A 12,478-nucleotide genomic window follows, 5' to 3' on the forward strand; every position below is an offset into this window, starting at 1 on the left:
AATGGATCTCTTAGAGACTCTGATGTGCTAATGGTACTGTGTTTCTCCTAGAGGGCAATGTAATACCCTAAGTCCATTTGTCTGCACTATTTTCATGGCCTATTTATGATGGTCCGTGATCCATGGAACCCACTTTGGGAAACATGCTGGTTTATGATTTCCTGTGTAATAATGGCAATAAATAAATAAATAAATAAATAAATAAAATATAAAGTATCCTAGCATTTTACTGGGCTACAATGTCCTGATATTAATCATCTTATTTGCACATTTCATTTTCAAGTTAAAAACTAAACCTACTTTTATGATCTTTTGATCTGAACAATTTTCAGCATATCATGTACTTGGACATTTTGCTTCCCTCTAAAAAAATAATCTCAAGAATCTCTCTTCCAGGAAGCAAGGTGGAACAAGAAGTCTGTTTACTAATTTACTGCTGATACCCCTTTTCTTCTCTTCTTCTAGTTCCCAATAAAATGGAAAGCCTCACAGTTAAGCACAACATTTTGTCAATCCTGTTTTATTGGATTGTAAGCTTCTTTTAAGCTCTGTATAGAGGCTAACACTTTATGGATTTCAAAAAGCAATCAATCCTTTCATCAAGATGCGCAGCATGTGCTCATCCTTGTAGGCTCTTCTACTTTTCTCTACAAATAGGTCAGAAAAATATTAGTAACTGTCTTTATATCATATGAGACAAACGTTCATCTATCTTTCAATGTAGTTTCTTTATATATTTTGATTCAACTTTACCATTTTCCTTCTTAATATAAAAGTTCCCACTTTTTTCTCTAAACCCAGTGTTCTACTTGTTTATAAATTATAGCTCATTGGCAACCATCAATCCAGCTTTCAAAAAGGCCTTAAAATTTTTTTAATATATTAAGGATCAATTATAATAATATGAAAGTAATGTAATTTCATGGTAAAATAGTTAACAATTAAAACAAAGTTAAAGGAAGAATAAGGAAAAAATGGAATTATAAAGTATATCATAAAATATACTTATCATTTTCAAATGAATAAAGTAACTTACAGTAACTGTTAACCAAGAAATTTTAGTATACGTCCCTTCTACTTTGCAAATAGTTACAGAGTAGACTCAGTACATACTCAAACAATGAATACACTAATAGCCTTGATTTTTTTCACATAGCTTCTCAGGAGTTCCCATTGTGGCTCAGCAGGTTATAAACCCCGACTAGTATCCATGAGGATGAGGGTTCGATCCCTGGCCTCGCTCAGTGGGTTAAGGATCCAGCATTGCCATCACCTGTGCCATAGGTCAGGTCCAATGCGGCTGCGATCCTGTATTGCTGTGGCTGTGGCATAGGCTGGGCAGCAGCTGCAGCTCCAATTAGACCCTTAACCAGGGAACTTCCGTATGCTGCAGGGGCGGTCCTAGATAGCAAAACTAAATAAAATAAAATAAAATAAAAATAGCCTCTCTTACCAATTTTACACTATTCATCTACTTGACAAGCTTTTTTTCATAGTCCAGATAAAAATTTCTGCTTAGAACAGGATGAATGAACAAAAAATTTTGTTTTTAAAGAAAGATTTAAAATGGCATTTTAAGTTAATTATTTATTTTAGTTAATGGAGGTTTTCCACATATCACAAAAGTTATCATTGATTCTTAAATCTCGTAAATTATAGTTAATCTGAAGACTAAATAGAATATAATTTAATCTACAGTGATTCCAGAAAGCTTTTTAAAATCTTATGGTACCACACAAATGTCAATTCTCAGTACAGAGATCTAGACTGGATAGAGTTACCACTAAAACTATACTTAAAATACGACATACCTCGGGAAGTGCTTTAAAAATTCATGCTTGTTTGCCATATTTTTTAGAACTGCAAAATGTTTTAAAAACACTAAGAAGACCAAAAAATATGAACTTACTGCTACTTTGGAATCTAGATTAAGTACAGGTTTATTTCATACAGGCATCCTGGAGTCTATTCAATTCTCTATGCATTCTGGAGGAAGGTAAGGCACCCCCAGAACTCCCTCAAATACAGAAAGAAATCACAACCATTCTTTTACTGATAGAATTTTGGAGTTGGATTGAAGTGGCAACCTGACTAGTCAACAGCTAAGATCTTTTCTCACTAGCCTGTCAAATATATATATGAAACAACAAACCCAACATCTCAGATGGTATGTGCTGGGGCTTACAAAGTCCAGAAGGTCTGCTGGACTGAACTGCACAATTTCTTTACTTCTCTAGCATCAAAAAGGAGAAGTGATACTTAGTTAAATCATTGCAGAGTTATACAGGCTTGAACTCTTCAGCACAGAGGAAAAATGGACAGGGGAAGAGCTGATACTGCATGAGATTTCTTGGTATGGAAATTTAATAGGTTTTGCTTGGTCTCTACTGTAAAGTGGGTCCTCCTGGTCATTCTGGCTCTCCCTGTGGCAAAACGTGACGTGTCTTACTGGAAGGACTTGCCCTGAATTCACAGAGATTTTAAGCTTCTCTCACGTGTAAATGCCTGCAGATGTTTGCCTTTAGGAAGTGGTATGCCACTGACACAGCTTCAAATTTATCACTCACACTTAAAAATTATGGCTTTGTTTAGAGGTGCGTCTGTATAAAGTTAAGATATGAATAATGGTTGCAGATGTTGGAGAGTTACCTTGGAAAAGTAACAAAGCCTCAAGTCCATAATTGTGAAACACAGATAATTTACAGCATCAGCACTAACTGCAATGTGCTCTTAATCATATAAAGCTGAAAAGTTTTGTGTTGAAAGAAAAGAACTGAAATAAAGGCAACTCTTTATAAATCTAAAGGACAAGATTAACATTTTAACCATTTTCATTCCTGTTTTGGTTTGAAAACTATTACTAAAAGATTCTGCTTTTAAAATAAAAACTGACTTTACCGGAGTTATACTGAAAGTAATCTAATTAAATTTTATTATATCTGCTTTAACAAAGAATGTGATCTAGTGATATTTTGAGAGTTTAGTAAAAAATACCAATGTACTTTATTATAAAATTAAAGGTGCAAAATTTGAGATAAATATTTATCCACTCTATTATCTTAAAATTAAAAGATTGCACTTGTTAAGATAACCAAGCATGCTATGAGAATGAACAATTCATTTTTAATTTAAAACTGACACTAAGGAGTTCCACTGTGGCACAGTGGGTTAACGATCCAGCTTGCCTCTGTGGCATTCATTGCTGGTTTGATCCCTGCCCCGATGCAGTAAGTTAAGGATCCCACGTTGCTGTTGCTGTGGTGTAGGTCACAGATATGGCTCAGATTCCATCCCCTGGCCCAGGAATTTCCATATGCCACAGGGGTAGCCAAAAATGGGGTAAAAAATAACACTGAAATTTGAACTAAGTTTCCTAAATGTTGTTTATATTTCTGGCACATATCATCTATCTATCTATCTATCTATCTATCTATCTATCTATCTATCTATCTATCTATCTACCTTGGAGTTCTGCTGAATATTGAAGTCTGCATCTGCCTTTCTCAAACTTTGGTAAGACTAAACTTTGTTTTCCTTTTCATCCCCCCCCCCAATTTTCTTTATAGTGGTAAAATACACATGGCATAAAATTTACCTTTTAACTTTAATGACATACATCTTTTTTTTCTGATATCATGAATGTGGGCTTGAAATTGCTAAATTAAAAAAAATTCTGCTGAATGAAGAATTTTTAACTCTTCCTAGTTTAGCTAAACGTGAAGAGTAAGTCTACATGGGTGACCATGTGTGGGCTTACGTGTGTGGAGAGATTGAGTATGCATGTGTGTGCATGTCACAAGTGTGTTATAAGTGCAACAAAGTAAATGCCTTCAGGGTTGTAAAGGAAAACTTTCAGTTAACCTTCAGGCTGGAACCACTCTATGAAAGCCAGGGAGATATATGAAACCTCCTCACTGCCATATTGCAAGGCATTCTATAGAAGGTAAGCATATCTTGCAGAAAGGGCACTGGGGAAAAAAGCCATTTTAAATTTCAGCATTTGCAAGATCTGAAGCAACTAATAGGAATAGGGATATTTAAAGCTAAAGAAAAGTCACTGATCTAAGTCTGTACTTTCAATTATTAACAACTGAAGGCAGGAAGACAGAATTTTTGATATGACCCCAACACAAAAAAATGATTTATATAAAATGGACTGAATGAAATATAGAAAAAGGATTAACAAATAACAAAGAATAAGGTAACAATAAAACAAAAGTCAAGGAGTTCCTGTTGTGGCTCAGTGATTAACGAATCCAACTAGTATCCAGGAGGACGTGGGTTTGATCCCTGGCCTCGCTCAGTGGGTTAAAGATCCAGTGTCGCTGTGAGCTGTGGTGTAGGTCACAGACGTGACTCGGATCCCGTGTTGCTGGGGCTGTGGTGTAGGCCGGCAGCTACAGCTTTGATTCAACCCCTAGCCTGGGAACCTCCATATGCCCTGTGTGTGGCCCAAAAAGACAAAAACAAAACAAAACAAAAATCAAGACATGTTTTCTAGCCATTCCTAGCTAAGAGTTTTTTCATGTAAATTCTCATAAAGGAAAATTTTTGGTTATAAATGTGTATTATTTGTTTTATACAAGTATACATATTTTAATATATATATCCATAATTCTCTTCAAGCTAATTGTTTAAAAAATTACATAGTTTATAAATTTTAGCTATTTGTTTACTGTCTTCCATCAACAGAATGTAAGCTCCATGAAGGTAGTGATTTTGTCTCTTGTTCACTGCTGTACCTCCAAATCTGAAACGTTATGTTACATGCTGCAAACACTTGATACATGTTTTTAAAATGGATTCCACAGCTTGGGTTCAATTTTATCTCCACTAATTCTTTCCACTGCCCTTATAAAGTCAAAAGTACAGGAGTTCCCATCGTGGCTCAGTGGTTAACAAATCCGACTGAGAACTGTGAGGTGGCGGGTTTGATCCCTGGCCTCACTCAATGGGTTAAGGATCCCATGTTGCTGTGGCTGTGGTGTAGGCCGGAGGCTATAGCTCTGATTAGACCCCTAGCCTGGGAACCTCCACATGCTGAAGAGAGCGGCCCTAGAAAGGGCAAAAAGACAAAAAAAAAAAAAGTAAAAAAATAAAGTCAAAAGTACAAAGAACTATATCAGATGTTATTAAGGTCCCCCCAAAAAACTAAATGACCTTTATTCTTTTAATTTTGAGGAGTAGAATGGACAGAAAAAATAAACAATATCTCTTAGAGTGCAGAGTATAAATGATTCCTTCTTGTTTGGATATATGAGGAAGTAATATCAATTAGAGTACATTGGAGGGACATTTCCTTATGTGCCAAATGAAAGGAAACATTAAATATGAAATAAAATAATTTATCACATTTATTCATAGTTATGGCCAGTAGAGAGAAATTAAAATTCAAATGCATTTAATGCAATCTCTGCTAATGGTGGGGGCATAGCATATGTGATAAGTTTATTGGATTTACTTTCAAAAGTATTCTTTTTATTCTTTTTCAATATGTATCCTATTAAGGAATTCATTTTTTAAAGTAGATATATAATTTACATAACACAAAGTTCACCATTTTAAGGTGTAAAATTCATTGGTTGTACAAGGTTGTACAACCATCACCTATGGTTTATCACCTCCAAAAGAAACCCAGTCACTGTCCATCTTCTCCCATCCCCTGGTAACCACCAATCTACTTTCTGTTTTAATGTGTTTGCCTTTTTCTGGACATATCATACGAATATAATCATACTGTATGTAATTGTGTTTAGATTCTTTCACTTAGCATAAGGTGTTCAAGATTCTTCCATGCTGTAGTAGGTATCAGTACTTCATTCCATTTTATGGCTGAATAATATTCCACGTTTGCATATACCACATTTTGTCTATCCATCCATCACTTGATGGACCTTTGAGTTCCTTCCACTTTTGAGTTATTATGAGATATTATTGAACTGCTATGAACATTCACATAGAAGTTTTTATATGGATATATGTTTTCACTTGTCTTGGGTATATACCTATGGGCGGAACTGCTGGATCATATAATCTCTATTTTTAACTTTTTGAGGAACTTTCAGACTGTTTTCTACAGGTGTGGCACCATGTCACATTCTTATCAGCAATGCGTAAGGGTTCTAATTTCTCCATATCCTCTCAACACTTGTTATCACCCGGATCTTTTTGACTGTAGGCAAACCACTGTGAAGTAGTATCTCATTTTGGTTTTTGGCTTGCATTTCCCTAATGGTTAATGATTTTGAGCATATTTTCATGTGCCTATTGGCTATTTGTATATCTTCTTGTAGAAATGCCTATTCAAATCAGTTTCTTTTCTTTTGCTAATATCTAAGAGTTTGGAATGTGTTCTTAAATGGTTAAACTGGATGAACTAATGAAAAATTGTGAGTCCTTGAATATTGTTATTGAAATGTATCTACTAAATTTCTATGGCTTCAATCATTAACTTCTTCTCTCTACCAAATCTGATCTTTAGATCCCTAAAACTCTTTAAGGTTTTCTCCTCATACAGGGTATTTAACACATTCATCTTTGGTTTCTGTTTTCTGACCCTTTCATTTAATCTCAGTACTGCTATGGAGTCACTATAATGTAGGTCACATATATCTCATCCTTTCTATTTTTATGGCTAGGGTACATGCAGGTTCCCATTGCCCTTTGTGTAGACTAACTTCTTGCTCCCACTCTCCTCTCCCTTCAACCATCCTACATACTGCTCTCATGTATCTCTCTAAGCACAGCTCTGATTACATCGTTTTCCCGCTCAAAGGCTTCTAAAGTTTGATTTCAGCCTACTTTCCTTATTTCTGTTTTTTTCTCCCACTCCCTAAACAATAGAAAAACTAATTTTGGGGGGTTCTCCCATTCTATTATAATAATTAGTTTGCTTATTTGTCTTTGTCATAAATTTTAGGGTTTAAAAAGTGTACTAATGCAAAAAGATGAATTAATACAAGTAAAAATATTCAAAGATATTAAAAAGCAGCTATGCTATAAAAAATAAGAGTAGACATTAGAACAACTTTTTTTCAGGTGACTCTTACTACTAGAAATCTGTGAGGACAAAGGTTGGGGCAATTAAGGATTAAATACTTTAAATTACCAATTGTATCAGGACTACTTGAAAGGAGGACATAAATTTGCAATCTGTATTAAATATAGACAAGTTAACTTTTTATTTTTATTTTATTTTATTTTTTTGGCAATGCCCATGGCATGTGGAAGTTTCTGGGCCATGGACTGAACCTGCACCACAGCAGTGACCCAAGTCACAGCAATGACAACACCAGATCTTTAACCTGCTGAGCCACCAGGGAACTCCTAGGTAAGTTAAGGTTTTAGACTTCAATTTTCATGCACTTCTGGCTAACAGTACCAGTAGATATTATATTATTGTGGAGTCCCATACTTCCATGTTACAGAACAGCTGTTTATTTTGTGGTAAATATTTTATCAATATAAATTTTAATCAAATGAATAAAGAGAAAATTTTCTTTAACAAAAAACTACTCTGTGCCCTCTTCTTTAAATGAAAGATAAAAGCACATGGCCAGATTCACTCCTATGTCATACTTCTGTTACATATACTGCCCACACAGAGGGAGGACATCAAAGGGAAGCTTTCTTATAAATTTATCTTCAAAATATTTTAATAATCAAATGTCAATGTTGAATTAATTAGGGTTTTTTTAAGGGAATGTGCTCAATTATTCCAGAGCTTCAAGATCATGTAACCTTGGCTACATGGAGCTGTACTCCATAAACTAAACAAAATGAATGAATGAACATATTTATACTTTTGCCCACAAAAATCCTGTGAGCATAACTTAGACTCTCAAAAACTGATGGAAAAAGAAAACCCTTTCTAAAATTCAGGACCAATATAATTGCTAGAATTTAGAGAGAAGAAAAGTAGGCTAGAAAAACAAGAGATGTTTTCTATTTTATAGATTTTTCTCTTGGGCATAATTATAAAGTGACATTCAAGTGCAACCAATGAAGTCCCTATTTTTTTCTCACAAAATTCAAAGACATCAGCAAAACCACCTATGTCAGTAATAAAAATAAAAAGTCTTTGACTTTTTAAATGTTATCATACTGTCACAGTGGAATAAAATTAGCTTGAAAAATGATCTAAAGGCACATGATGCAGTTCATTATGTATAACAGCAACAGCAGCGGTTTCCCAGTGTTCATAAAGGCTGCTCCATTAAATTTACCTCCAGTCAATAATTAGGAGTCCACAAATAAACCTGGGCAATTAAATCAATACTGCCAAGCAATTATATTCCAGAGTCCAGGCTCAGTGGCACAAAAAGGCACTATATCAAATTGCAGTATTAAGTGGTCTAATGCCATTTTCAGCAGGATTTTTTTTACACTAACTGGACAGAATAAGCATACATACAAATAATGTTGAATGCATATATGAATATCTATGTGTGTTAGTCAAAAAGTCAGATCTGGTGTCAATATAGCTTTAGTAAAATTTAATAAAGATTTATACATATGGATTTATTATTTTTATGTTTATAATTGATGATAAAACTTTCATATTAAAATGTCATATCTACAAGTTGAATATTTAAAAATCATTGAAAAGTTTATTTTTCATAATTTTCAAGCTTTAAAAAATAAGCTGTAACAGTCATTACGGAATTTCTTGGATATGCCAGGCACTGACTTGGTGCTGGGAACACAACATGACTGAGAAACGGCCTTTCTTCTCAAAAGCAACAAGGCTTTGCCCAGCACCTGCACAGCTGCACTTAAACAACTTTAGCAAAAGAGTGCCCATTACCTTCTGTTACTATTGATAGTAACAGCAATAATGTTGCCAGATAATATTTTAAGAATAAATAAAATGGATACTAACAATATGAATAGTTTCATACATTATTTACTTATCCTTGACTTTTCTAAAAACACAGATACTAATACTAACACAGATACTAATACTAATACTAAATTATTTTTTGCTATTATGAGAAGTACATTTTAGCTCTTTTTAATCCAGTTCTTGTAAAAACTACACAACAATTAGGTTAGGCAAAAAGAACTCTAATGAAAAAGTTTTAGAATACATTACATGCTGTCAGTGATATCAAAACGAAAGCTGGCTATGACTAGAAAAGCAGGGCTTTCACCTGCCAATAAACTGCCCTGATCACTTACAAGAGGGGCACATCCCAGCAGACTATATGTGTATTAAAAAAATACTTGAAAGGGAAGAAAAAGTATCACACGGGTCACAGCAGCAGTCTCAATAGACCCCTCAGGGATTTCAGCTCGTCTTGGCCTTGTCATCCTCTATGCAGCTTTCCACTCGGCCCAGAAAATGTCGATAGGAAAATGTTTGAGGGGCCTCTGGTGGAAATTTTTTCATTCTTTCTGCATTGACAGGATGCCAAATCAATATTTACTTCCCACTAACAAGCTGCTCGAGGTCTCAGTAGAAAATATTGTAGAGAATGCGGGAAGACACAGTAATAAACAGCTGTCTGGCTGTGAGGAAAACATGAATTGACTGGAAACAAGTCCATAGTAAAAGGTCACTGAAACCCATGAACTCCTCAGGTGTCCATATCAACTACTAACTTTAAAGACACATAATAAAGAATCTCTTTTCCTAAGAGGGCTGAGAGAATGGATCCTTTTCAGTCTAGCAAGCATAGAGGTTGACTCAATAATTTAATTAATGCATTTGCTAAGACCCGTGTTGGCTCTTTCCCAAGGCATTTGTTTCATTTGTTAAGTCTGAAAGTACAAATAGAGGGTTAACTTTCCAGTTTGCCTGCTGGAATACTTCTTCACCTAACAGAAGTAAATAATGTGTAAGTGTTTACAGAAAGTTAGGCATCTAGTAAAAAAAACTAAGGCCTGGAATTTTTATCTAGAGGTTTTAATTTATGAAGTGGAAAAATGAAATACCTGTCCTTCAAGAAGTTTCTGAATGTACAACAGCCATTCCTTGTCATTTTCAGCATCGATCTTTGTCCTTTCGATTTCCTAAAGACCGTAAAACACTGTTATTAATTTCATTGTTATGATCTTGATCACACTGCTAGATATTGAATAAAGAGAAATACTGATAGAATTGGATTCAAAAAAAGAAAAACAAACGAAAATGGTGCAAGCTGTAGAACTGCTGTACTCCACAAACTTTTTGAGAAGCTGATGGGGGAGGGGTGCTGAAGGATGTTCTCATACAAACATTTATAAGTCTTATCATTTTATTTATTCATTGAGCAAAAATATATATGTGGAAGCTATGAGTGCCATCATCTCTTTAATCTTTCTAAACAATAAAATATCTAATATTTATATATTAAAGTTCAGAAACTTAGCAGCAGAACAGGACTGAGTATCCTCCACAGGTTTCACCGAAGACCATATATGAGATTCTGCTGTTTATGAGGCAATAACTGTCAAAAAGCCAGTGCCCTCCCCGGGAGGTACAGAGATGCTACTGAAGACCTATATGTATATGAACATAAATTCATTCAGACAGGAGTATTTTACCCACTTTACAGCAATAAAAATCTTTGTCTTTAACTTGATCAACAATAATTTTAAATTTAGCTAGAAAAGCCAATACATTTACTACTTAAAAAAATCTCATATAGAAGGAAAAAACCTCAGATCAATGGTGACCCAGCTAACTAAATCCATTCGAACTGGCTGAATTAAAAATACTAGCTTGCAAGATACATGATTAACTAAAGAAAATGGAGGAGACAAGAAAGGATAACTGACGAATAACAAGCAGTTCTAAAAGGTTATATGTACTGGTTTATTTCTTTGTTACATAGTTAAATTTCTCTAAAGGTTTTTTTGAGTTAATACTCTTGATGTATCATTCACTGGTACATTGATAATCTTGCCTTCATTAATATTATCTTCAAGATGAAATTCTAAAAATTATAAAAGAAATAAAAATGTGTGCTGAACATTCAATGTGTAAAAAATCCTTTATTAATAAATATTTAAGTGATCTTACCGCTTCATCTTCTGTGTCCATTATTTCCTCTAGGTCTGACTGTGAAATGTTCAGTATAGAAGCTGCCAAGGTCTGGGCTTTATGGGTTGAGGTTTTACAAGCATTCTTGTTTTTCTGCATCTTTTTAAGCTCTCTGATTTGTCGCCTTATCGAATGGACATCATTTTGTAACTCTCTGACCAAAGCCTACAACATATTGGAAAAAATGTGGGCTCATATGGAAGTCATAAATGAAGAGAAAGCAGTCATAACATAAAAATGTGAAGATACTAGCAAATCATTTTTTTATTATGATTACTCTGATTTTATTTATATTGGAACATAACGGATTGCTCTTTACTTATTGTCAGTATGCAATAAAAGCTCTCTTAAATGACCACTTAACCAACCTGAAGCATTAACAAATCTCTCCCATCCCTCTTCAGATTCACCAACTGCTCTCTTGGATGGTGAATACTTGGGCAGCAAGGCTACTTTACATCATGCCAGAACACAACTACTCCCACTGGTTGAGCTGAAGCCAATTGTCAGATCTACTTATTCCTACGTATGTATATTAGTTGTAACAGTTTAGTTACATAATTCACTTAATTACTGCATAAACTAATGAATTATAACTGCAGAAAGAGAGTTGTTCCTATTTTATCAAAACTCAGAGAACTTTGGAAGGATTTGATGAAGATAGTTGGGTAAAAGTGCAATTAAATTATGTATGGGCAAGACAGCCATAAAGGATTGACAAAAAACATAAAAATCTAGGCTTGCTTCCACAGAAGTCTTTAATTTCTCCCTCTGAGAACACATGCCTATGTGTGCATAAGAAAAAGGCAGCCCTTTCTCTGGGTGGACAGAGCTCTGGAGCCTGGTGCCTGACTTTATAGGTTGAGAGCACTTTAGCTAGATGTTTTAGGCTGTTTTCAATCTTTTGCCAGTTTAAGCAATGTTACAACAAATAATGGTGTTCATATATACATTTTGCATCCCTAGGATATATGTCTAGAAGTGAAATGGTTAGACCTAATTTTGAAAGCTGTTGAATTCTCCTTCTCTTCAAGATTGTAACAATTTATACTCATACAAAGAACATACGAAAGTACTTGTTTCTCCATACCACTGGCAACACATCAATCTGGTTTTTCAGGGCAGTTTGTTTTTCGCTGTATTTAAAGGCTCCTTTCTCGTATTAAAAATGAAGTCGAGCATCAACCTTAACAGATACTTATATTACTTTTGTTTTTTTTTTCTTTTTCTTATTGATTTATAGGAATTCTTTATATTTTAGGAAAATTATATTTGTCTTTTGGGTACTTCCAATTTTGGGTACTTCCAAATACTTTGTATTTTTTTTTTGACAGTGATTTTAGTTTTATGCCAAGGAAAAATATTTAAAATTTTTAATATACTAAATGACTCTTTTCCGTTCTTATTTTTTAATTTAGTGACACTTTCAAAATCATTCTCCATAATTTTATA

At 34.3% G+C, this 12,478-nt stretch overlaps 1 protein-coding gene across 3 annotated transcripts in view; it reads right to left on the minus strand.

The window, feature by feature from the left end:
- Positions 1-12,478, minus strand: part of CNTLN (centlein) — a 324,720-nt gene that overhangs the window by 2,926 nt on the left and 309,316 nt on the right. For all 3 annotated transcript variants that reach the window (XM_047767606.1, XM_047767607.1, XM_047767604.1), the window contains 2 exons: positions 11,006-11,191; positions 9,937-10,014 (listed from right to left, as the gene is read on the minus strand). In XM_047767606.1, the coding sequence (XP_047623562.1) occupies positions 9,937-10,014; positions 11,006-11,191 (264 nt within the window). The remainder of the gene's footprint in view (positions 1-9,936; positions 10,015-11,005; positions 11,192-12,478) is intronic.

This window comes from Phacochoerus africanus, chromosome 2, assembly GCF_016906955.1.
Source record: "Phacochoerus africanus isolate WHEZ1 chromosome 2, ROS_Pafr_v1, whole genome shotgun sequence".
Classification (NCBI taxonomy): Eukaryota; Metazoa; Chordata; class Mammalia; order Artiodactyla; family Suidae; genus Phacochoerus; species Phacochoerus africanus.